The sequence below is a fragment of the Carcharodon carcharias genome, chromosome 2, assembly GCF_017639515.1.
Source record: "Carcharodon carcharias isolate sCarCar2 chromosome 2, sCarCar2.pri, whole genome shotgun sequence".
In the NCBI taxonomy this organism is placed as follows: Eukaryota; Metazoa; Chordata; class Chondrichthyes; order Lamniformes; family Lamnidae; genus Carcharodon; species Carcharodon carcharias.
The window spans coordinates 15,987,450-16,014,240 of NC_054468.1; the positions used below are offsets into that span (position 1 = coordinate 15,987,450).

Here is a 26,791-nt window from a genome sequence, read left to right on the forward strand (position 1 = left end):
GGCTTGAATGTAAATAATTATACATAAATCCTTTTACTTCTACATATTTATTGTTGTTCCCCATGTTTAAGATATCACCGGAGTAATTTTGACTTTAGGCCTGTGTGCAGTAGGGTTGCCAAACCTCCAGTACTGTCCTGGAGTCTCCTGAAATTAAACATTAATCCCCTAGGCACTGCTACCTAGGAGATAAATCAGTAGGACCTTCAAAAAAATGTTTCTTTTTCATAGAGATAAAAACAAAAAAACTGCGGATGCTGGAAATCCAAAACAAAAACAGAATTACCTGGAAAAACTCAGCAGGTCTGGCAGCAGCGGCGGAGAAGAAAAGAGTTGACGTTTCGAGTCCTCATGACCCTTCAACAGAACTGTTCCGTTCTGTTGAAGGGTCATGAGGACTCGAAACGTCAACTCTTTTCTTCTCCGCCGATGCTGCCAGACCTGCTGAGTTTTTCCAGGTAATTCTGTTTTTGTTTTTGTTTCTTTTTCATATTTTGGAACACTTTTGTTTCCAGTTATAACCGTTTTGGTGATGAAGAGAAAAAGGCCGTTTGACTGAGAATGAAGAATCAGCTAGTCGGGTAACAAAGAGTGTGCTGGCTTTCCAATTGGCCCTGGGAAGATGGGGCTCCATGAGGATTGACGTGTTGGGCAGCCAATGGCAAGGGTTGTTGGCGCTGGGCACAGGAACGTGTCCAACCGGAATTGACTGGCGGTAGGCTGGAGGCTGTGGAATGGCTTCAGCCAATATCCAATTTTGCTTTCCATCGCATTTAGTGGAGCTGCAAATTGGGCGGAGCATGCAGCTGGTGGCCAGCTTACTGCCCATGCCCAAGCTTGAGCGTTTTATGTCAAAAAGAAAATCAGCTCTCCCCGAAATGACCTGTAAAGAACCGTGAAGAACCTCCATTGCAATTAGTTAGGAACCGGATTCAAGATTGGCGTGGCCCTACTTGGCCGTCTGTCCTATCATATAGAAGTGTCAGGATGACCGTCAGGAGAAACATCTGGAAACTCTCAAGTTCAGGATCATTTTTGCTCATATCGGTTGGGTTCCAGATTTCTGCCAAGTCATGGTGGCTGGGAGGGGCGGTGAGCAGCTGTGAGTAACTTCCCCATGGAGACAGTCACCCCAGAGCTACTCTAGCATGCTTCCTCTGTTTTGATTTCATAACAGCACTGGGGCACTGAAAACTAACTAATGCGCACGTTGGAAAGAGATGGAGGAACAAAATAAATGACTTTCCAAATGATGAAAAAAATAATCCTTGCTCCAAAATTAAAATTTCAGATTCAGCTGTGATTGATTTGGAAGATAAACAGTTAGGTACAAACTGTATGCATGAACTTATGATTGTTGGGTACTTCATTCTGTATTATATCCTATAATAGACCAAAGCTTTAAATTGAGACATTCTCAAACACAATTCTTCCTGTACCTTCAAAACCTAAATCAATAAAATTCACCAACACAACAGTAAGTTCAGAGAGAGGTGTCTCCGTTTTGTGAAATGTTTGATGCAACATTAAGTGGACTGTCTTCACTCCGAAACTGTAGATTGGTCTCGCCTCGTCGAGACATGAATCTATTGGCTGCGCTAGTAAACCTCCTCCTGAAAGTGTCTCCTGCCAGAAAGTACAGGATTGGGTCCACGCAGCTATTGAGGCTGGCCAGACCCCTGGTCACTTGATAGGTGGCGTAGACTCTCTTGTTCCACCCGCACGTCTCTGACCCCTGGTAATAAAGTCTGGACTGAAGGTTTAAATTCTTCATCACGTGGAAGGGGAGGTAGGCGACAGCAAAGACTGCCAGCACAATGATAACGAGACGCACGGACTTGCCCCGGAGAGGTGTCTTCATGTCGTTAAATATTAGCGCCTTCACTATAAATCCATAACAGACCAGAATGGTGGCGAAGGGGACACAGAAACCAAAGAATGTAGTGAGCATGCTGTAAATGAAGTAAGTGTGCAGGAGCTCTCTAGATGTCGTATCGTAGCATGTCATTGTTTTATTCTTCCTTAGCCCAATTCGAGAGAAGTACAGAATTGGGGCGATACCAGCCATTACTATGACCCACACACACGCACACACAATAATGGAAGATTTTTTCTTCAACCTGCCCAGTGATTTCATGGGGTGGACTACCCCCATGTACCTGTGGACACTGATGCAGGTCAGAAACAAGATGCTCCCGTATAGGTTAACGTGGAAAATAAACCTCTGCAGTTTGCACAGCGTCCCCCCGAAGATCCAGTCGGTCTTGTTGAAGTAATAAAATATTAAAACCGGCAGAGAGAAGACGTAGAAGAGGTCGGCCAGGACAAGGTTAAACATGTATACAGTGATGCTGCTCCAAGGCCTCATGTAGAATATGAACATCCAGAGCGCAACACTGTTTCCAATGAATCCAATGACGAACACAATAATGTACATGATGGGCAGATAGTAAAACTGGAAACCCTTGTTCAAGGAGCAGGTTTTGTTGATGCTAGCAGTCAGGTCACTGGATGAATTTGAGAAATTGGATAATGTCTCCCGCATTGTATCAAACTCAAGGTCTTCCATTTGGCATCAACAGGATGGCCCACGTCCCACCAAGAAACAGAGCATCTGAAACAATAAACAATCAAGGTTGAAGTTTGCATGATCTTTGGCAAGCAATTATAAGTTATTAATGATATTTTTTTTCTTCAGAACGTACTGTCATTCTGCCCAAACTCTGGCAAAGGTAAATAAAATGGATTTGTAATGGTGCAAAGGAAATACAAACTTGCATTGTTGTTGTTCCCTATAACAACATTTTCAGGATGTCCCCAAAATTTACTTTGCACCCAATGAATTACTTCTTGAAGTGATGTTACGTAGGTAAACATGACAGCAAGCACACACACACAGTGTGGCCCTGGAGCAACAACAACAATTTGCATTTATGTAGCCCCTTTAACCTCCCCAGGTGCTTCGCAGCAACAATATGAAGCAGACAGAAACTTGGTTTAATGTCTTATCTGAAAGGTGGCCTGGCCTTTCGTAGTCGTTTCCCAACTTTTCTCCGTTACTGATTGCTCTAAGTGAAGCCGCGATCTGAAAAGTCAGTCATGCTACAGCAGGAATGTTTTGCCTCACGCTGATACTGCAAGGGTGTAATGTAGGGGTGGCCATTAAACCAGCGTCAGGGAACCACTCGCATGAAGCAGGGCGAGACTCTCTGGAGGGGACAGAGTAACACACTTTTGTTGTGGTTGACCTTGGTATGCAATTTATACAACAACAACCTGCATTGATATAGCACCTTTAACATAGTCAGACAGTTGTGGTTTCGGGTTCCACTCCAGAATCTTGAGCACAAGTTCAAGGCTGACGCTTCAGTACAGCGCTGAAGGCGTGCTCCATTGTTGGAGATGCCATCTTTGAGATTGACATTAAACCGAAGCCTCCGTCTCTGAGGTGAATGTAAAAGGTTCCATGGCACTATCCTGAAGAATAGCTGGAGAATTATTACCTGGTGCCCTGGCCAATATTTATCCAACATCACTACATCCCTAAAAAGGAAGGTCACCTGGTCATTAACATATTACTGTTTGTGGGAGCTTGCTGTGCACCAATTGGCTGCCGTGTCTCCTACATTACAACAGTGACTACATTTCAAAAGTACTTCATTGGCTGTAAAGAACTTTGGGATGTTCTGTGGCCATAAAAGGCACCACATAAATGCAGGTCCTTTAAAACACCCCAAGGCATTTCGCAGGGGTATGTCAGACAAAATCTGGTACCCGGGATGTCCCCGTTGGCGCCAGTGCCGGTGTGAGCGGACGATACGGTGGCGAGGCCAAGAATCAGTTTCATGATGTCGTGAAACCGGTTTGCGATCTTGCGCTCCCCCCCCCCCCCACCCCGACCACTGTCAGTGACGGGCTGCGTTTCTCGCTGCCGGATGTCATTTTAATACATCTGCGTGTAATTATAATCCCTGCCCGCCAGAGTCACTCTCCCACGCTGGACCATCCAGGCACGGCGAGCATGGTTCACGACAGCATTTATAAGGCGGGCGGCTGGCAGGCTGCACTTCGAGAGGCGAGGGTCACACCTGCAACGCTGCGCAGCGCTCACCAGGGTCGCCCGCTGGATTTCAAGGTCCAGGCGCCGCGCATTCAGGCGAGGGCACAGGCAAGTCGCTTCTTCCCCGGGCTGGCTGGTGCGGTGCAGGGGCAAGGGCTGCACTCCGGTTGGGGCGGGTTTGGGGGTTGCGGGGGGGGGGTGGTGGGGGGCAAGGCAGCAGTGAGACGTTGGTGGGGTGGGGGGTGGGAGGCAAATCAGCACTGTCTGATGGTAGTGCACAAGCACATGCTGCAGGGAGGGGGTGGAGTGGTGGGTGGAGGGGGAGGGGGAGGGAACCGGGCACTCATTAGGGAAACTGTGTATAAAGTGACCATTCCTCTGCAGCTGAGACAGTGCAGGGGCAGCCACATTGACATGGCGTGGAGTGGGGTCTCTAGCTTATCTGCCTCTGCCCACTCTAGCAACGCAGAGGCACGAAAGTGCCACCAAATGCTCCAGAGCTTTTCACCCCTCGGGCACAGACTGCAAACTAATGGGCATCTTAGTGGAATGCAGAACAACTGCACAGCTGGGCAAATTGCACAATCTCCTTGCCAAAGCTGGCCATGGAGCAGTCACTGGTGGAGACACTCTCAGCCCCTTGCATTGTCATCATTCAGGTTTGGATCAGTCTTCCCTGTGGTTGAAGCTAAATGTGCAGCCTTGCAGTGCGGCTTAGGAGAATGCCTGCGCCTGAGGAGGAGATGGAGGGGCTGCATGGCCCCTTCCAAGGAGGAGGACGTTGATGGAAATGAGGGTGAGGAGGTCCTCAAAGGTGAGGGTGACAGCATTGAGGCCATTGCACTGGCCAGAAAAGGCAGGCGTGCTCAGGAGGCCCTCACAGCTGTTAGATTCGTGGAGGATGATGACGACATGCAGTGAGGAGGTTCCATAGATCCTCACATTGCACCTGTGAACATTGGACCCCTGTCTGGCTGATGGCAGTGTACGTACTCTCTGTGATACGGCTCCTGTCATGGAGATGTAGTGGATGCCCATAGTCCCTACATTCCAGGAGGATGATGACGACATGCAGTGGGGACACTCCATAGCTTATGTGAATGTCTGACTCCCATCTGGCTGATGGCAGCTCACTTGTGCTCTGTGAACAGGGTCATATCATGGAGATGCAGCGGGGAAACATTAACTTCTCCTGCTCCTATGGCACCCTTCATGAGAGGAACTCTTCAGGACCGCACTGTCACCAGACACAGATGCTGATGAGATGGGGTGTGCAGACACACCTCAAAGGGGCTGGGAGCACAAAGAGAGAACAACGGACTCTGTGCCACTGGCCCAGGACATTCTGGCACCAATGATAAGCCCCATCGAGGCACAGACATGACTGATGTGCCCAGTGACTGTGGAGGTGCACCATCAGTGTGCTGGGAATGTTACACAAAGCACAGGGAAGAGGCCCTGGACTGAGAGACCTGCCTTTATCTTGTGCAGAACCAAGGTTTTGTATCTGAGTAACATGAATACTGCTCATCAGAACAAGGAGCCATAGGCAGGGAGACATTCTTGGGACTCTATTTACAATAGTGAACAGCATGTACAAGTGATTAACACCCCATGCCCAGGCTGTGCAATAATATCCTCTTTACGTTCCTAAACCTGCCGCCACATCTCGGTACCCACCCCCACCACGGACATCCACAGTGGAGGTGGAGGCAGCCTGCTAACTGCTTCACCCTGCCTGCAATGACCTTGACGGACGCCCTCAGGAGGGCCGAGACCTAGAGGACCCCGGCCTACCTTCGGGGTCCTGCTGTGTGGCAGTGGCACCCTCCTTGGCCTCTGGAGCTGGAGCTGCTGGTGTCACAGCAGGAGGGGATTCGGATGGGCCGGACGCTCCTGGAGTTACCTGAGTAGATTGCCCCAGGCTGTACACCTGCTGGGTCCTCCTTCCTATGGGTGCCCAAGGGTCCCTGGCTGACTCATTGAGGAGGCAGAGAAGCTGGAGTGACATAGAGCTGCCCTACACCCCCCTCGCGTTGACACTGTTAGAGGCCAACTATGGCGCCAATGATGGAGCTCAACCCACCAATGTCCTGGACTGTAATAAACTTGGAGTACTGGACAGGTTTCTTGTTAGAAACAGTTAACTTTATTTACAGAGATCTTGAAGAAGCTACATGCTTGAACCAGATCCACAACTAGAAAGCTCCGCCCCTAAGATTACCCATTACCCACACTTAGAGCTGATTCATCAGTACAATCACATGATCCCTAAAATTGTACGAAAGGTTTTATTTGCAATCATTACATTCCTCCTCTTTAATTTTTTTTACGTCTTATTTGCAAGAATATCTTAATCCATAATATACACAAATATACATAGTTCAAGCGATTATAGATTAAGTCTCTGAGGTGGTTTTCTAATTTGGTTAGAGCAACATAGCTGTACGACTTGAGATTCTCCCACTGGATCAACTTGATCAGGAACGGCTGCATCAGAGACATCCTTAGACAATGGCAGTTCAGAATTATTTACTTCAACAGAGACGTCAAGTACGTTTATTCTATGTCAATCTGGCACCTCAGGGATCAAAGATTCGATTTCAATTTCAGGTGGAGTAACTGGTTGGTGGAGTGAATCTCTACTTCTTAGGTGATTCATTTGTTTTCAATCCAGTTTTCCATCTCCACTTGGAATGACAAGGGTCCCGTTTCAGAGACAATGATACCAGGAACCCAACTAGGCCCATTTCCAAAATTTCCCACAAAAACTATCTTTCCCAAAGTAAATTTTCGAGCTTCACTGTGAATATCATGATTCACTTTCTGATGACTCTGTTCCTCTCTACCTTCTCCTCTAAGTTAGGAAACACCAGACTCACCCTTCTACGAAGGTGGCGTTTCATTAGTAATTCAGAGAGCGTTGAAACCCCGAATTGCATGAGAAGTCATGCAATAGTTGGGAAGAAATTATGAAATTTGTGTTTCTAACATTCCTTCTGGTAACATTTTCATGCCTGTTTTAAAAATTTGTACTGCTCTTTCTACCAACCCATTGGATGAGGGAAGATATGGTGCTGTTTTAATATGTTTACTCCCATTTAAACTCAAGAATCTCTGGAATTCTGTACTAACGAAAGTAGTACCGCTATCCAAAACAATGACTTCCTGTAGGTCATGAAAACATTGGTGCAGCTTTTCAATAGTTGAACACGATGTCTGCAGTGATCTAACTTTATACACATCCATCCACTTAGAATACACGTTGATGATCAATAAAAACGTGGTGCCTAAAAATGGACTAACATAGCCTACATGTAATCTAACCCAGGGTCGACCAGGCCACTTCCACGGATGCAGTGGAGCTGAAATGGGCAACTTCTGTTGTTGCTGACACTGGAGACACTTAACCATTTTTTCTATATCACTGTCCATACCTGGCCACCAGGTACAGCTTCGTGCAAGCATCTTCATTTTTAAAAGGCCTGGATGGGCACTGTGAAGCTCTGTCAAGGTTCTCTTCCTTGTGAAGGGATGATGACTCTTGTTCCCCACAACAAGATTTCACCTTGGCAACTTAATTCAGTTTTACAGGCATAGAATGTTTCTCTCTCTTCAGAGGCTGGTGCAAGCAATCATCCTTGCAGTACCTGTTCTCAGAGTTTTGAAAAAATTGGGATGCTGGTTTGTCCAATTCTTTATTTGCTTCACTCAGACCAGCGAGGAATCCAGGAAATTCAACACAAGAACAACTTCTTGAGGCAGTGGATCATGTGTAATGCTATCTGGCTAAAGAAGACAGCTGAGGGTGTCTGCATTTGCTATATGCACACCCGGACGGTGCATTAAAGTGTACTCATATACCGACAAAATCAAAGGCCACCGTTGAATTCTGGTAAGGCTATTGGTGGAATTGCTTTACCTTCACTAAATAAACCTATTAGTTTAGTAGCTATTATTAGTGGCTTGTGATCTGACACCTTGGTGAAATGTCGACCACGCAAATATTAATGGTTTTTCTTTACTCCAAATACTACGGATAAAGTTTCTTTTTCAAGTTGTGAGTAACTCTTCTTGGCTGCAGAGAGGGTTATGGAGACATAGCCTATTGGCCTTTCGGATTTGATTTCTGTCTTTGTTTTTGCTTTTTGCCGCAGGGTCTTGTTTCATCCGTCATTTTGATTTCACAGTCAGCCCAACTTCTCTCTAACAAATTCTTGAGGTGGCTCAGTACAGTGGTTGAGCTACCCATGGCTTTGCTACTCACTCACACCTTGGAAAGTTCCGTGACTTTTCCTTCTAACACCTCTTTTGTTTCAATCAGCAGACTCGTCAGCTCTTCTGTCTCCTTCTTGTATCTTTTGGCTTCCTCCTGGAATATTGAACATTGTTGAGTTTTTCCTGCCAACTGTGTCTTCAGTTGGTTCAGAGCGGCACTGTATTCGTTTAGCTTCTTTTCATGGTTCTCCCGTGGAATTGACTCTGACCTGAGGGGCCCTTTGCATCCTGGGAAGGTCCTTCAGTTTTCTTATCTCATTGCAAAAGACACTATCATGTTCCCTTATCAACTCAGGATTTTGTCCTGCTCTGACGTGAAAGATTTCTGACCAGCTCAGCTTAATTTTTTTTAACTAATCGTGGTCCAGAAGATGAGGTCCTGCACCTGTTACAACAATCACTGGTAGCCGGGCTGTCTGTTGTCTGCAGGATACAGGTACAGAGGCGATGTGTTTTACCTGTATTGCCTTTCCAGTGTCTGTCTTCAGCTGAGCCGTGGTTTGCTCCAGATTCAATGGCTGGGTACCTTCGCTTAGGCATTTGAATGTGTGTTGTCCCACCACTGTGGTCAATGCTGCTGTGTCAACCTCCATGACTAGAGGCTTCCCATTCACTTGGAGGGTGACGGTGATTGGTTCAGTTTTTACTGCTTTGACATTAGATAGGGAATAGATATCAGTATCAGCAGCTTCTGGTTCTGCATATTGTGCACTTCAGTTGACTTGGTCTGCTGTCTGATTGGCTGTTTTGATTTCACCCCGCATTGCTTTATAACATGCCCTTTTTTGTGACAGTAGCGGCATTCTGCCTCTTTAAATCTGCAGGTTTCTGGTACATGGTTACCCCCCCACATCGGTAATGAATTAATTTCTGTATTGCTGGTGAAATGCTTCCATCTCATGTAGAGACTGTGTCCCACTTTGCGGTTGTCTCCCTGGTTTTTGTGCTATGCCCAGCGGTGGGTTCCAGCTCCAACTGAAGACCGGCGCCATGTTGCACACTCTGGAAACCCTGTGACTCCCTCTCAGCGCTCTCTCCATGGTTAGCACCACTTCCATGGCGCGCTTCAGGTCAATATTAACTTCTGCAAGTAAATAGCACTGAACGGCGTTGCTGTGTACACCACAAAACCAAAACGAGCTCTTGGCGTGGCATTGAGACCATTTCTGAAGTCACAGGGCTCAGTCAACTGCTTCAGCTTTGCGCTATAAGTTGCAATTGACTCCCCGGGGCCCTTAATCTGGAGTTGAACGTAAATCTTTGCATAATCCCCGATGGTTTAGGCTGAAAATGTGTCTTCATGAGTTCTATGAGCTCATTAAAAGATTTGGAATTAGGGGTGTTTGGGGCTGTTCGATACAGATGAGGTTTATGTCTTGCTACTTCAGACACTTAGAAGAATTTCTCCCTAGCAAATTCTTGAGGTGGCTCAGTACGGTGGTTGAGCTACCCATGGCTTTGCTACTCACTCACACCTTGGAAAGTTCCGTGACTTTTCCTTCTAACATCTCTTTTATTTCAATCAGCTGACTCGTCAGCTCTTCTGTCTCCTTCTTGTACCTTTTGGCTTCCTCCTGGAACATTGAACATTGTTGAGTTTTTTTCTGCCAACTGTGTCTTCAGTTGGTTCAGAGCGGCACTGTATTCGTTAGCTTCTTTTCATGGTTCTCCTGTGGAATTGACTCTGACCTGAGGTGCCCTTTGCATCCTGGGAAGGTCCTTCAGTTCTCTTATCTCATTGCAAAAGACACTATCATGTTCCCTTATCAACTCAGGATTCCGTCCTGCTCTGACTTGAAAAATTTCTGACCAGCTGAGCTTAAATTATTTTAACTAATCGCGGTCCAGAAGATGAGGTCCTGCACCTGTTACAACAATCACTGGTAGCCGGGCTGTCTGTTGTCTGTAGGACACAGGTACAGAGGCGATGTGTTTTACCTGTATTGCCTTTCCAGTGTCTGTCTTCAGCTGAGCCGTGGTTTGCTCCAGATTCAGTGGCTGGGTACCTTCGCTTAGGCATTTGAATGTGTGTTGTCCCACCACTGTGGTCAATGCTGCTGTGTCAACCTCCATGACTAGAGGCTTCCCATTCACTTGGAGGGTGACGGTGATTGGTTCAGAATTTACTGCTTTGACATTGGATAGGGAATAGATATCAGTATCAGCAGCTTCTGGTTCTGCATATTGTGCACTTCAAATCGACTTGGTCTGCTGTCTGATTGGCTGTTTTGATTTCACCCCGCATTGCTTTATAACATGCCCTTTTTTGTGACAGTAGCGGCATTCTGCCTCTTTAAATCTGCAGGTTTCTTGTACATGGTTACCTCCCCACATCGGTAACGAATTAATTGCTGGTGAGATGCTTCCAGTATCCCTTTTTGTTTTTTGAGCAGTAGAAACTGTGTCCCACTTTGCGGTTGTCTCCCTGGTTTTTGTGCTATGCCCAGCGGTAGGTTCCAGCTCCAACTGAAGACCGGCGCCATGTTGCACACTCTGGAAACCCTGTGACTCCCTCTCAGCGCTCTCTCCATGGTTAGCACCATTTCCATGGCGCGCTTCAGGTCAATATTAACTTCTGCAAGTAAATAGCACTGAACGGCATTGCTGTGTACACCACAAAACCAAACAAGCTCGTAGCGTGGCATTGAGAGCATTTCTGAAGTCGCAGGGCTCAGTCAACTGCTTCAACATTGCGATACAAGTTGCAATTGACTCACCCGGGGGCCCTTACTCTGGAGTTGAACTTAAATCTTTGCATAATCCCTGATGGCTTAGGCTGAAAATATGTCTTCATGAGTTCTACAAGCTCACTAAAAGATTTCGAATTGGAGGTGTTTTGGGGCTGTTCGATACGGATGAGGTTATATGTCTTGCTCCTGCAGTCATTGAGAAGAATTGCTCTCTGCTTCTCCTCCGCTGTTATTTCATTTGCCATAAAGTAGAAACCTAGGCGCTCTGTGTACTGGCTCCCGTCTCCCATGGATTTGATTCTACGGGTTGATTCTGTTGAAGAGTGGCACCGACTGGTGAGTATACTTTTATTTCTTTCCTTAAAAATTGATATATTGACATTCAGGAGGTGAGGTACAGCACTGGAGCTATTTATCCTCATCACCAACTGCAATATACATGGTGTACCGACAGATTTTTTTGTTAGAAACAGTTAACTTTATTTACAGAGCTCTTTTTGAAGCTACATGCTTCAGCCAGGTCCATGACTAGAAAACTCCGCCCCTAAGCTTACCCACGCTTAGGGCTGATTCGTCAGTACAATCCCTAAAACAGCATGCAAGGTTTTACTTACAATCACTAAGTGGACCAAGGTCTCCATGTCGGCCGCCATCCTACCAGCATTGACCTTGCCACATTGGCATGCCGGCGCTATCACCTCAGACTGAAGGTGGATGGGCTCCTCCATCGTGCCTTGCAATCTGAGGAGTGCAGTGGCATCCTTTCCGTATGTGCCCACGTTTGCCTTTGCAGCTCCAGCAACTGAGGTATGACCAAGTCCAGAGGCTCTTCATCTGACTTGGACTGAGCAGTTTTCTGGTCTCCAGCAGCCCTCAAATGCTGGACACCTGGGAAGTCCATGCCGCTGCCTGCCGTGGATCAGACAGTGCAATGTGCTCACCAGATTGTGACCCTGGGCTAGTCTAGAACTAGGTCCCACTGAGGTGTATGTCTCTGCGCTGGTGGAGGGTGTGGGTGAGCGCTGTGATGGGCCTTCAATGAGGGTGTCATCAGATTCTTCTTCTGAGCTTTCTTCAGGTTTTGCCTCGAGGACCCGGCTCATGGACCCCTTTGGCTGCTTCCCAGATGTGCCTGCGAAAGCAAGGAGGGATAATTAGTACATGGCAGGGGGCTGCGTAACAGGGGGACTCACTCACAGCATGGTTGCCTGATGGATGTTGCACTGCTGTATCTTCACTTGTTTGAGCACCGCCAACCTCATCCTGAGCACAGGAATGGTCCAGATTGTCGCCAGCCAGTTGCATGACTCTATTTTCAAAGTCCATGGGGACCTTGCTTTCCACCAGTCTGCGACCTCTCCCTGTTGTTGTCAGCCAGCTTGTCCTGCATGAAGACAGATGGAGAGAATGCAAAGCCAGGTGCCTGTCTGACCAGATAACAAGCATGCCTGGCATGTGCGTAGGTGGTGAGTGGTGCCATGGATGGGATGAGGACACAATCAACAGGGCAGATGAAAGTGTGTGTGAGAGAGTGAGCGGTGATGTCCCTTGAACTGGCAGTGAGTGAGATCCCTGTGGATGTGTGACAGGTTTGTGAGTGTGAGAGTTGAGAGTGATGAGCAGAGTGACATACCCTGGCAGAATGGGGGAGATCAGTCATCCACGTTCGGCACTGGGTGGCTGTCCTCTTTTGGAGTGCATTGTTGGCGACCACCATGCCATCACCTCCCAGGCTGGATTGGTGACCCTTTTTTGCCGGTCTTCACCCAGAGCAGGGGTAGGAGACTACACAGCAGGCCTCCATTGCATTCAGTAGGCATTGGAGGGAAGCATCACTAAATCTGGGGTCAGCAGGTTTCTTCCCTTTGGCAGCCATCGGTTCCCAGCAGCTTCCTATTCCTTGAAGAGTGATAGCTCTGTGCAGGAGTACCTTGTGAAGATGGCAACTGGTTTACTGAAGGTCTGAGGTGATGGAGGGGCGGGCAAATCACCAGCAACCCGGCATGTTTCCCAGAAATGCATAATAAATGAGGCGGGAATGGGACAATATGGCGCGAGAAACCGCCATTGCGGCCGGCAGGTAAAACATCCTATTTCCCACCCGTTACTACACTTAATGCAAATCTGGTACGATTCCGCCCCGAGACTCATAAAGAGCTATGAGAGCAGGTGACCCGGGGGGTGGGGGGGGCGGGGGGGGGCACCGAGTGTCAGGAAAGCAATTCCAGAGATTAGGGCCAAGATCGTTTATGGAACGGCTGCCAATGGTGTGAAGGAAATTTGGAATGCACAAGAGTTCAGAATGAGAGGAGGGTTGTGGAGATCCCAGGTAGCTGTCGGGCTGGAGCAGGTTACAAAGGTGGGGTGAGCAAGGCATGGAAGGTATTAGAAATAAGAAAAGAATTCGAAAACCAAGGCTTGCCAGACTGGGGGCATCGACATGCACAGGATCATGGTTGAGGAGGATTTGGTGCAGGTTACATGGGCGGCTGAGTGTTGAGTGAGTTAAAGTTTACAGAGGGTAGAAGGTGGGAGGCTGGCTGGGAAATCTGGAGGCAACAAAGATATGATACACGGTTAGTATTGGTGAGAAGCCGTATCTCCTTCACACCAACGTTAAACATACCATGCAATTGCAACCTAACAAAAAGGAAAATTTGCATTTAATTAATGCCACATTATGTCTCTCCATGAACTTAACATATAGTGTATGATTAAAAAATGCACTACTGTTGGCATGTATAAAAATGTGGTTCATGAACAGTGATGAGGTTAATGAATGGGTAATGTGGGTTAACAGAAGAATGTTGATGAGTTGCTGCTGTACATCTGGTTGAGGCTGCTGTCACTGTGGGCTGGTGATGGAGGGAGTGAATATTTCAGATGGTGAATGAGGTGCCACCCAAGTGGCCTTCTTTGTCCTGGATGGTTTTTTAAAAAATTAATTTATGGGATGTGGGTGTTGCTGGCTGGGCCAGCATTTATCACCTATCCCTAGTTGCCCTTGAGAAGGTGGTGGTGAGCTGCCTTCTTGAGCTGCTACAGTCCCTGGTGTCAAGCTTCTTGAGTGTTGTTGGAGCCTCACTCGTCCAGGCAAGTGGGGAGTATTCCATCACACTCCTGACTTGTGCCCTGTAGATAGTGGACAGGCTTTGGGGAGTCAGGAAGTGAGATACTCGCTGCAGAATTCCCAGCCTCCGACCTGCTCTTGCAGCCACAGTATCTATACGGCTGGTCCAGTTCAGTTTCTGGTCAACGGTAACCCCCAGGATGCTGATGGTCCTGTAGTAAATCCCACTCCCCTCCCAATGCAACTCAGTAGTCGACAAAGTGGTGTCGAGAGAAAAACTCTGTGTGAGAGAGCGTGAAATAAGAGCAGATCCCAGTGGACACAATCATGGAACACTGTGGGTTGGAGGGTGGAAACTTTCATTTCCTTTTTTCATGGGCACCTAGGATGGCTTGAGAAATATATGATACTCTTACAGTTGAATGAAATGCGAAATCTAAGAATAGCTTAACTGCCAGCATGAGTGTGACAGTCCTATCTAACTGACATTTCAGAACCAAATTGTTGACTTCCTTCTGTTGGGCTAAGATGTTTTAGTGTATGTATGCACATGAGCTGTAGACTAGGTTCTGTTTCTTTCCTGCGAGAGTATCAACATTGTGTAACCGACAGTGGATAATTTCCGAGAAGTCATCTACTATTTTGTGCCTTGTACTCTCAAACATAAGAACATAACAAATAAGAACAGGAGTAGGCCTTTTAGCCCTTTGAGCCTACTCCGCCATTCAACTAGATCATGGCTAATATTCTGCCTCAACTCCACATTCATGCACTCTCCTCATGTCACATAATTCCCTTGGTACACAAAAATCTATCGACCTCTGCCGTGAATGTGGACTGAACACCCACAGCTCTCTGGCGTTCAGAATAGCAAAGATTTACAACCCTTTGAGTGAAAAAGTGACTTTGAGTGATCGTATTTCATCACTGTCCTTAACCATCTGCGAATATTTACATACATTTACACATCAAGAGCAGGCCAGAGGCTAGAAATCCTGAGGCAAGAAACTCACCTCCTGACTCCACAAAGCCTGTACACAAGGTACAGGTCACGTGTGGGATGGAATACTTCCCACTTGTCTGGATGAGTGCAGCTCCAACAACACTCAAGAAGCTCAACATCATCCAGGGCAAAGGAGCCTGCTTGATTGGCATCTCACCCACAAACATTCACCCCCCCCCATCACCAACGTACAGTGGTAGCAGGGTGTACCAGCTACAAGATGTGTCGCAGGAACTCACCAAGACTCTTCAGACACACCTTCCAAACCCATGAATGCTGCCATCTAGAAGGACGAGGGTAAAACATACATAGGAACACCACCACCTGGAAGTTCCCCTCCAGGCCACTCACCATCCCGAATTGGAAATATATTGCCGTTCCTTCACTGTCACTGGATCAAAATCCTGGAACTCTCCCTAACGGTATCTACACCACATGGACTGCAGTGGCTCAAGAAGGTAGCTCACCACCACCTTCTCAAGGGCAATTAGGAATGGGCAATAAATACTGGCATAGCCAGCAACACCCAAATCCTGTGAACGAATATTTTTTTAAAATCAGCACAGGTAAATGAGACAGTTCCAGCGTCAATTAAATACAAACATCTACTTGGTTTAGAATCTCCTTCCCTACAAATGACTTCCCCTCAGGTTTAGAGGTAAGGCAACTTCTACAGGTCAACCAAGAAATGTTTCATTTTGGTAACAAGAACAAGGAGGACACATACTGCTTGGATAATAAGGCCCAGATTTAGCTACGATGGAGAGGTCCTCCATCATGGCGAAAATCCCAGAGACGGCTGGAAATTGTAAGTCCCGGCCTCGAATGCAGCACTTCCTGGTTTCGCAGGAGTGGGACTGGAGACGCGGTGGAATTCACACATGCACGGTTTACAGAGGACATTAGCCATTTAAACCCCCAGCTGACCCCAGTGAAGTAGGATTTGGGTCGGCCAAGAGTGTGAAACGCAAAGAGTGCAGATCAGACCAGGCAAGTGGAGGCCTGAACTGGGCGGACTTGTTTGGATAGCTAGGGTGCCCCTTTGGAGAGATAAGGTGTCTCTGTGGATAGGGTCCCAGGAGCCCATATGGGCCTGGCATTGGGGTACTGCCGCCCACTGGAAAATCCAGTCAATTTTTCCACTTGTGGGGCACTAAATTTTTCCACTTGTGGGCCGTACATATAAGAATTTCACGAACAAATCCAACTGGAATTCAGGAGTAATTTCTTCATCCAAAGTGTATTGAGAATATGGAACTCATGACCATAGGGAGTGACTGAGGCAATTGGCATAGCTACATTTAATGGATAATTAGGCATATGATTGAGAAAGGAACAAGATGTTGAACAAAGGGGTTCCTGAATAGGGGTGGGAGTAGGTTCATGTGGAGCACAAGTGATTCTTGGGCAGCTCCCCGCCTACTTGGCCCCCAGCCAGAAAGCGCTGCAGGCTGATTAACGAGGGCCACGTGGGACCTCCGCCCCTCATTGGCTGGCAGCTCCATCAGTCCCAGCAGTGCCAGGAAGGCGTCAGTGGCCACTGGCGGGACTGCTGGCGAAGAGAGGTCCCAAGGCCTTGGATCCCTGCTAAGTCAAGGGTCTTGGGCCGGGAGGGTTTGGGTACGTTTGGGAAAGGGGCAGTTTGGGAGGGGGGGTGGGGTGCGGGTGATGGGGTGGGTTTAAGGAAGGGAGCAAGTAGGAAGGGTGGGGAACTGCCCCACAATTGTCAAAAGGCAGCCCCCGAGGAGCGATCCCCCGCTTCCTTCCCACATTTTAACAACTTGACGTGAAAAGTTAGCCTTCCCGCTCGCGCCAGGCTGCTCACGTCAAACGTTTTGTGACACGGGCAGCACATGATCAGGGTCAACTGACACCATAACAAGCCTCATTGACCCTTAATTGTTCGTTTAAATGGGGTGGGCGGGGCTGCCGATTTTGGTGCCCGCCCATCACCCATATTATGGGGGTGAACTCGGGGCGGGGGGTGGGGGGGGGCGGGAAGGGCACCCACCCCATTTTATGTGCCCCGAAACATGCCCGTCGGACGTAAGCAAAATTCCCTCTGTTTCTCTCTCCACAGATGATGCCTGATCTGCTCAGTATTTCCAGCATTTTCTATTTTTTTTTGCAGATTTACAGCATCCACAGGATTGTGATTCTTAATGGCTGTGGAACTTTTAGCTAGGTCACTCACACGTGTGTAAACTGGGATATAAAGAGCTTGCATTTATATATTACCTTTCATGATCGCAGGATGTCCTAAGGCATTTACAACCTTTGAACTGTCGTCATATAGAAAGTAACAGCACAGAAGGAGGCCATTTGGTCCATTGTGCCTTTGGCAGCAATTTGTTTAAGTTCCCTTGCTCTTTCCCGTCTGGCCTTGTAATTCTCTCTCCTTCGAGTATTTATCCAATTCCCTTTAGAAAGTTGCGATTGAATCTGCTTCCATTGCCCTTTCAAGCAGTGGGTTACAGGTCATCACACCAGGCTGTGTAAAAAATATTTCGTCATGCCCTTCCTTCGTGAATCATCTGGTTACCGATCCCACTGCCCACTGGAAATAGTTCCTCTTTATTCATTCTTTCAGAATGATTCAGGATTTTGAACAGCTCTGTCAGGTCTCCCATGAACCTCTTTGCTCGAAGGAGTACAACCCCATTGTCCTTCAGTCGTTCCACTATCAACTCAAGTCCGTACCACTAAATCTCCTCAGCCCCCTCCCAAGGGGGCACTGGCATCCGCCCTAAAATACCAGCGGGATGTTACGGTCCCGTCGATCTGAATGGAGATTTAAATGGCTCGCCGATCCACTGGGTGGGGGGGGGGTGGAGAGAGAGATACAACACAGCAGGGGCCATAAAATCCTGGCCCATGGTGTCCAGAGTTGGATACAAAATGCCAGCTGGGTGCTGAAGCAACGATTGACGGAGGTTCAGCACAACACGCTGGCTTATGTACCACACTCCCGTTTCAGTTTGCTAATTCAGTGCCCGCTCTCCGCTGTTGAGACTGCCAGTCTAAATGCTGCCACCCAAAAATAAAAGCACTGTGAAGTCAGATAAGAGCCTGTGGCAGACACAGGACTGGGCTCCAATCCCACAACTCAACAAAGCAGCTTTGTGGGTTATAAGATTCTGGATTAGGATAAGAGTTCATTCAGGCCCCTTCAGGGCTGATACCCTGGGCTGAATGTTAAGCGCTGAGTGGAGGCCTGACCCTCCCCGGCGTAAAAGTCGGTTGGTGAACATGTCTCCACTCGGTTGGCTTGCCCCTGCAGTGATTCTATGGCCACTGGGCTGTTATTTGGTTTTGAGGTGGGCCTTCCGCCCCCATCGGGTGACGAATTCCCGCCTCCGAGGGCTGCTAGCCAATCAAATAGTCGACAGGTCTCTCGCCCCAGCAGCGTGGGCACTGCCGGAACTACAGCGGGGGAGCAGGGTTGGCATCATGAGGGTAGATATGGCTGGAGTAAAAAAGGTCACGTGGCAACACCTTCAGGAATGGGCCCAACCAGAGTTAGTAATACTGCAAGGCTGATGAGGAGGAGAAGAGAACACTCGCCTCACCCCCCCTGCTTATTTTAATGGCTCTGATTGACCTGGGCTTCCTACAGGGATGAGAAATGTTGGATGCCGAATCATCACTCCCAGAACCTCAGTGCTGTGCTCCGTGCCGAACTGAGATAAAACACCACACGGGGAGCGGAATGCCTTCCCAGATTTTACATTTTATGACTCATAGCTGTCTCGCATTGAGTGAAGTTGAAGGAGTGTCTAAACGTTATCCTTTGGACAGTAGCGTTCATGTGACTGGAGAAACAAACACTGAAAGACCACAATGACCCCCATGTAGAGGACAACTGAGCTTGAGCTATAAATCACGGCAACACGTGCAGGTATATTTTCACTTCAGCTAAAGTGCTTGTAGCCATTCCTATCATGATACACTCAACAACAACAACTTATATTTATGTAGCACCTTTAGCATAAAAATCATCCCAAGCAATTCACAGCAGTGACTTTTTTGGTATCCTTTCAATGTAATCATCCTTTTTTAATGTAGCTCCCATGCAATGTTGAGTTCAGTAACTCCTTTAAGCCAGTGTCAATACATGTCAGTGTATTAGGTTGGGCCTGTATCCACTCGAGTATAGAAGACTGAGAGGTGATCTTATTGAAATATATAAGATCCTGAGGAGACCTGACAGGGTGGATGCTGAGAGGATGTTCCCCCTTGTGGAGGAATCTAGAACTAGGGGGCACAGCTAAAAAATTAGCGGTCTCTCATATAAGACGGAAATGAGGAGAATTTTTTTCTCTCAGAGAGTAATTAGTCTAAAATTCTCTTTCCCAGAGAGCAGTGGAGGCTGGGTCATTGAATATATTCAATGCTAAGTTGGAGAGATTTTTGCTACAGAGGAGTCAAGGGTTATGGAGGGCAGATAGGAAAGTGGAGTTGAAGCCACGATTAGATCAGCCATGATCTTATTGAATGGCGGAGCAGACTTGAGGGCCCAAGTGGCCTACTCTTGCTCTTAATTCTTGCGTTCTTGTGTTCAATGGCACTTACTGTTCAAATCATGGACTTGCACAGCACAGAATGAGGCCATTCAGGCCATCCTGCCGGTGCCTTTGAAAGAATTAGTCACACAAATAAAGCAGCATTTATTTTTTAGCCAGCAAAAGCTTTGACAAAGGAGCTTGAACATTAACCTTGGCTCAGTACTTTTTGTCTTTGAGTCAGAAGGTTGTGGGTTCAAGCCTTACTCCGGAGAGTTGAGCACATAATCCAAACTGAGACTTCAGCGCAGGAGATGCTGCCATTCAGAAAAACCATTGAACTGAGGCCCACCTTCTCTTGCAGGTGGATGTGAGAGATCTCGTGGCAGTATCTGAAGAAAAATAAGGATTTGGGGCAGCATTTCATCCCTCAACTGATACCACCAAAACAGACAATCTAACTTCTGATGCAAGGTCTTCGATGATAAGTTAACTCTGTTTCTCCTGCTTTATCTGCTAAATATTTCCAGCATTTTTATTCCAGATTTCGAGCGCTCACAGTATTTTGCTATTGAAATAACCTACACATTTATTTCATCCCTGCTTGTGGGCCTTTTGCTGTGGACACCTGGTTGCAGTGGTTGTCGACACCATAATTATGACTACACGTCAAAGAATTTATGATCTTATTGGCTGTGAGTCACTTTGGAATGTCCTGAGGAAATGACCGGACACTTGTATAAATCCAAGTTCTTACATTTCAATGAAAGTTCTTCGATCTGAAACAAAGGCTGCTCTGACAATGAGATGCCGTCCCAGAGTGAGCTGACAGCAGGCACTCTGAGATGTCCAACAGATAAGGCACCTTTTCAAGTCAATGTCACCATTTGAGTATATCCAAGCTGTAAATGATTTCATTGTCTTCAGCGGATCCTCTCACGATGGAAGAATCTGGGGCAGGATATCAGCGTGGACATCCACAGAGCTGGGCAGTTCATGTTCTCGTTGCCGGTGCTTGCTGGAACTTCTGCAGCTGCTCCACCTCTGGCTTTCCACACATTCAGATGTTGCAAGCTCGGCGTAGATGGTCCTCAAAAAGGTGCTGAGCCACATTTCAGTGTCTGCCTCCATGTGGGCTGGTCAGAAGTGGTGTTTTTCTCAAGAGAGGTGGTCTACAATGCAGAATTTTGTAAGGCCCCCTTTTTAAGGGTGTTCTTATATTGGTTGTGCTGACCACATTATGTCGTTTGCCCTGAGACAGTTCCCCATAGAGGATAGGAACATATAAGACAGCCTGGAAACATCCACAATCTCAGCACTGGCAGCTTCTTGACTATGGGCTTGACAGGCAGCAAGAAAAAGCTGCATTAAGAGGGTCATGTCATGTGAGGAGCTGACTGCTGGACAGAGCACCACCTCATTCACACCAAGCTGACTCTAAAGATCCAGCCCAAACCCCGTAAATCAACCTACCAGGCATGGCCAAAGCTAGATGTCAAACTCGTCAGGAACCCTACTATTGCCTTAGGTCTTATACATAATTTGGCACCACTTTGCAGTTTGTCCTTCCTTCCCGAACTGACACAGAAGTGAATGGAAAATGTTCCCTGATCAGATGTTCAAGGCTTCAGTAGACATCCTGGGATACTGCCAAGTGCAAGAACCAAGCCTGGTTTGATGAGAGTGATGAAAACATCTCCCATCCTCTCAAATGGAAATAGCTTCCATATGCAGCCTCACAGTCAACAAACAAGGATCAAGCCTATAAAAAAGTGCTACCTGCATGCTCCACTGTGCTTTACAAGAAATACAGAATCACTGGTGGAATGCAAAAGCTGATGAAACTGCAACATCTAGCTGAGAGGCAAGACCTTGGTCTTTACAAAGTGCCGAAGACTATATATGGCCCACACACCACAATCTTCGCTCATAATCTAACATTTGATGCAAATAATCCAATCACTGGTAAGGAAGCCGTAATGGGAAGGTGGCATGACCACCTTGCCAAACTCCTCATCAGACTTACCCAAATCTCAGCAGATTCTCTGCATCAAACTGAGCAGTTGCCTCAGGAAGAAAGCCTGTCTCCTCTTCCTTCCACTAAAGAGGTCTTAAAGGCAATCAAATCACCCTAGCCAAGGCAAAGCCCCTAGTCCAGACGGTATTCCAACAGAGGATTTGGGAGTCTAATAGTTCAGAGCTTGTTAGCAAACTTACAGCCATCTTCAAGTATATCTGGGATCAGGAAAAAAGTTCCACAGGATCTCAAGGATGCCAACATAGCCAACATCTGGACACGGAAAGGATCCAAAAACATATGCAGCAACTACCAAAGGATAAGTCTTCTCTCAATCGCAGGAAAGATCCTCACAAGTTCGTATTAAATTGTCCACTGGACAGCATTATAGATGATGCCCTCCCGAAATCACTGTGGTTTAGGGCTAACTGGGACAATCAGTGTTTGTAGCAGGACAAATACAAGAAAAGTGCAGACAGGAATGTATGCTGCTCGTAGACCTAACTAAAGCTTTCGAGAGCGTGAGTTGACCTGGTCCATGGCACTGTGGAGCCAGGGTGTCCAAACAAGTTTGTCAAAATCCTAAGCCTACCGCATGATGGTTGGGCGTGTTTGTGCCTGTGCTGGGATGTCCGAAGTCTGCAGAAATCAGTGGCATGAAGCAAGGATACATTGTGGCTCCCCAACCCTTTAATCTCTTGATTGCCGCAATGTTTACAGAATCCACCAGAGACACGCCTGCAGACATCAACATTAGGTTGCGTTCAGGTGAGCTCTCCTGACTGCGTATCTCCACCCAAATCACCATGACAGGAATCAGAGAGCTTCTGTATGTAGGTGACTGTGTACTAGCTACCTGCAACAAGGGAGACATCCAGAAAAGGGCAAACAAATTCCCGATTGCTGTCAAAACTTTTGCTCTCCAAACCAGTGTCCCCAAGACAGAGGTTGTGTTTCAGCCAGCAGCAGGCGCGTGCTATGAAGCACCAGATCTTTTCAAGTAAGGATTAAACTTTAGCATTAGCTTGACTTGGTGGCAGCCCTGTCCACTTGGAGTTCGAGCCTCACTTTTGACATGAACATCTAAGCTAGACTGGCACGTCAGTGCAGTATTGAGGGAGTACTGCTTTTAGGTCTTAAGTCTATGAGTTCACTAGTCAAGTGAACTCGAATTGCACGCCGTCGTATAGATTTGTTAATTGATGCTCGCTATCAATAACGAGAGAGGCCGACATAAAAACAAAACGTGATTGTTTATTGCAACAGAAGGCAGAGCACAAAAGCCTTGCATGCTCCCACATTCACCTCCAGCTCTAGGCTTCTCATTAACCGACAGCCCGCATTGTACAGTCATTGGTCAGTACTGTCACATGGGTAGTCCACTTGCATTCTCTTAAAAGGTACATAGTACACCACTTTACCACAACTGCAGTGTTGGAGACACTGCCTTTTTGAGGAGGCGTTAAATTGAGGTCCTGCCTGCCTGTTTGGTTGGAATGTGAAAGATCTCATGGCACTTTCTTGAAGAAGGGAGAATTCTCCTTACTGCCCTTCTCAACATTCCACGCTCGACCAGCAGCCCATTAAACTGATGAACAGATCGTTCAATAGACTGCTGCTTGCAGAACCTTACTAGGCACAAATTGGCTGCCATTTTTGCCTCTGAAAGAGCGAGTGAACTTCAAAAGTAGTTTATTGGTTACAAAGGTACAAAGGTAATCCAAGAATGTGTGGCACAGTGTGTAAATACAAATCCTTCCAGTCAGATTAAAAGTCTATCAATCTTCAAAACTTCCCATCTGTTGCCTATGATTCTTGGCTATGAGCTGGGTATTGACGATCAATAAAGGAAACAATCAGCACTTGTACAGCGAAAAGTTAACATGTTGGAATGCAAGAAATTGTGAGGCAAAAAAAATCACAATCCATTCGATGATAGGTCATTGAAAGGTTAACCTTGTTTCTCCCCACAAATGCTGCCTAACCTGCTGTGTATCACAGAATTACTATGCACAGAAGGTCATTTGGACTCTCATGTGTGTGCTGGCTCTCCAAATATGCAATGCACCTAGAGCCACTCTCCCATCTTCTCCCCGTAGCCCTGCACATTCTTCCTTTTCAGATAATAATCCAATTCCCTCTGAATGCCTCATTTGAATCTGCCTCCACCACACCCTCGGGCAGAGCATTCCAGGTCTTAACCACTCGTTGCCTGGAAAAGTTTCTCCTCATGTCGCCATTCCTTCTTCTGCCAGCTCACCACCACCTGCTCAAGGGCAACTAGGGATGGGCAATAAATGCTGGCCCAGCCAGCGAAGCTCACATCCCATGAATGAATAAAAATAAATAAATGACCTTAAATCTGTGCCCTCTCGTTCTTGATCCTTCCATCAGTGGGAACATTTTTTTCCCTTTCTACTCTGCCCAGGGTACTCATGATTTTGAATACTTGAAATTGTGAGCATTTCCAGCAATTTGTGTTATTATTTTTGATTTCCACCCTCGGCAATATTTTGCTTTTGTATTAGAGTTACAATCCATCTAGATCATCTTTTACCATCTGAATATTCACATAATACAATGATATTGGAATTACTGATTAATCATACTAATCTCCATTCATCTACAACTGACCCAGGCAGAAGGTCAGGAAAACCCACCAGTGGGGGGAAGCATTACACTCACCACTCAAATTACTCAGTTCTGGATCTGAAAATGTTCTTTTCTGAAAAAAATCTCTCTCGTTGTAGCTGAATATCCTTCAGTGGAATGATCAATTGGGGAGGTGATGGAATAGTGATATTGTCACTGGACTAATAATCCAGAGACCCAGAGTTATGCTCTGGGGACCCAGGTTCAAATCCCATCATGGTGCAATTTTAATTCAATGAAAATCTGGAATTAAGATTCTATTGTAAAAACAAACGCTAATGTTCGCTAATAATGAAATCTGCCGTCCTTACCCAGTCTGGCCCTGTGATTCCAGGCCCACAGCAATGTGGTTGACTCTTAAGTGCCCTCTGAAATGGCCTAGCAGGCCACTCAGTTGTATCAAACTGCCACAAAGTCACAAGAAAAAAAGGAATGAAACCGGAGAGACCACACGGCATCGACCTAGGCACCGGAAATGACAACGGCAAACTCAGCCTTGTCAACCTGGTAAAGTCCTCCTTACTAACATCTGGGGCTTATCGCCAAAACTGGGAGCACTGTCTCACAGGCTAGTCAAGCAACAGCCTGACTTAGTCATCCTCACGGAATCCAACCTTACAGATAATGTCCCAGACACCACCATCACCATCCCTGCAGAGGTGGTGGCACAGTCGTATACTGTCAGGGAGGGAGTTGCCCTTGGAGTCCTCACCATCAAGTCTGGACCCCATGAAGTCTCATGGCATCAGGTCAAACATGGGCAAGGAAACTTCCTGTTGATTACCAACGTAATTGCCCTCCCTCAGCTGACAGATCAGTGCTCCTCCAGTTTGAACATCACTTGTGGAAACACTGAGTGTGACAAGGGTGCAGAATGCAGTCTGGGTGGGGGACTTTAACCTCCATCAACAAGGGTGGCTCAGTAGACCACAACTGACCGAGCTGGCTGAGTCCTAAAGGATATAGCTACTAGACTGGATCTGCAACAGGTAGTGAGGGAACCAACAAGAGGGAAAAATATACTTGACCTCATCCTCACCAACCTGCCTGCCGCAGATGGACCTGTCCAAGACAGTATCGGTAGGAGTGACCATCACACAGTCATTGTGGAGCCGAAGTCCTGCCTTCATGTTGAGGATACCCTCTACTGTGTTGTGTGGCACTACCACCAAGCAAAATGGTATAGATTTCGAACAGATCTAATAACTCAAGACTGAGTTATCCATGAGGCGCTGTGGGCCATCAGCAGCAGCAGAATTGTGCTCAACCACAGTCTGTAACCTCATGGCCTGGCATATCCCCCACTCTAACGTTATCATCAAGCCAGAGGATCAGCCTTGGTTCAATGGAGAGTGCAGGAGGGCATGCCAGGAGCAGCACCAGGCATATCTAAAAATGAGGTGTCAACCTGGTGAAGCTATAACACAGGACTACTTGCATGCCAAACAGCATAAGTAGTAAGCGATAGACATAACTAAGCGATCCCACAACCAACGGATCAGATCCAAGCTCTGCAGTCCAGTCACATCCACTCACGAATGGTAGTGTATAATTAAACAACTCACTGGAGAAGGAAGCTCCACAAATATCTCCATCCTCAATGATGGGGGAGCCCAGCATACCAGAGCTGTCAAGAGAGCCTTGGTGAAATCCTGCAGTGCGTCTTGTAGATGGTACACACTGCTGCTACTGTGTGTCGGTGGTGGAGGGAGTGAATGTTTGTGGATGCGATGCCAATCAAGCGGGATGCTTTGTCCTGGATGGTGTCAAGCTTCTTGAGTGTTGTAGGAGCTAAACTCATCCAGGCAAGTGGGGAGTATTCCATCACACTCCTGACTTATGCCATGTAGATGGTGGACAGGCTTTGGGGAGTCAGGAGGTGAGTTACCCATTGCAAGAATCCTAGTCTCTGACCTGCTCCTGGCCAATATTCATTCTCCAACCAACATCACTAAAAACAGATGATCTGGTCATTATCACACTATTGTTTGCGAGACCTTGCTATAAAATGGTTGAATGAAGAATGCTGAACGCTACTGGGAATATGTCTCAATGTTTGAATCTGACCCTTTCTGAAAGGAAACAATATCGACCGATGAGATGGTGATGTTAAGTATCTCTCAGGAGCGTCAAAACACCTGGGACACCTTGATAGAGACAACAGATCTTACAGAAAACAGCAAGAAGGTATGGTCTCTCATACGCAAACTTGGAGGCGATCCCAAGAAAGCTGCCCAACATCCAAATGTGTCTGCAAAGCAAGTTGCACACCAGTTGCTCCTAAATGGAAAAATCAACAAGAAACAACCAAGAGCACAACTAGATAGGAAGAAGTACAGCAATGACCCTGGCTTCACTGGACCATTCACCATGGAAGAGCTGGAAACTGGTATATCTAGTCTAAAACACGGGAAAGCAATTGGTCTTAACAACATAGCAACAGAGCAGATAATGCATTTTGGACAGCAAGCAAAGAAGTGGCTCCTACAATTGTTCAACCACTGCCTAGCAACACACAA

General features: G+C 47.0%; 1 protein-coding gene across 3 annotated transcripts in view; it reads right to left on the reverse strand.

The window, feature by feature from the left end:
- Positions 1 to 429: 429 nt before the first annotated feature.
- The window catches only part of p2ry1 (purinergic receptor P2Y1), a 31,951-nt gene continuing 5,589 nt past the window's right edge, over positions 430 to 26,791 (reverse strand). For all 3 annotated transcript variants that reach the window (XM_041207368.1, XM_041207376.1, XM_041207359.1), the window contains exon 2: positions 430 to 2,614. In XM_041207368.1, coding sequence (XP_041063302.1) covers positions 1,484 to 2,569 — 1,086 coding nt within the window. In that variant the 5' untranslated portion in view covers positions 2,570 to 2,614 and the 3' untranslated portion in view covers positions 430 to 1,483. The remainder of the gene's footprint in view (positions 2,615 to 26,791) is intronic.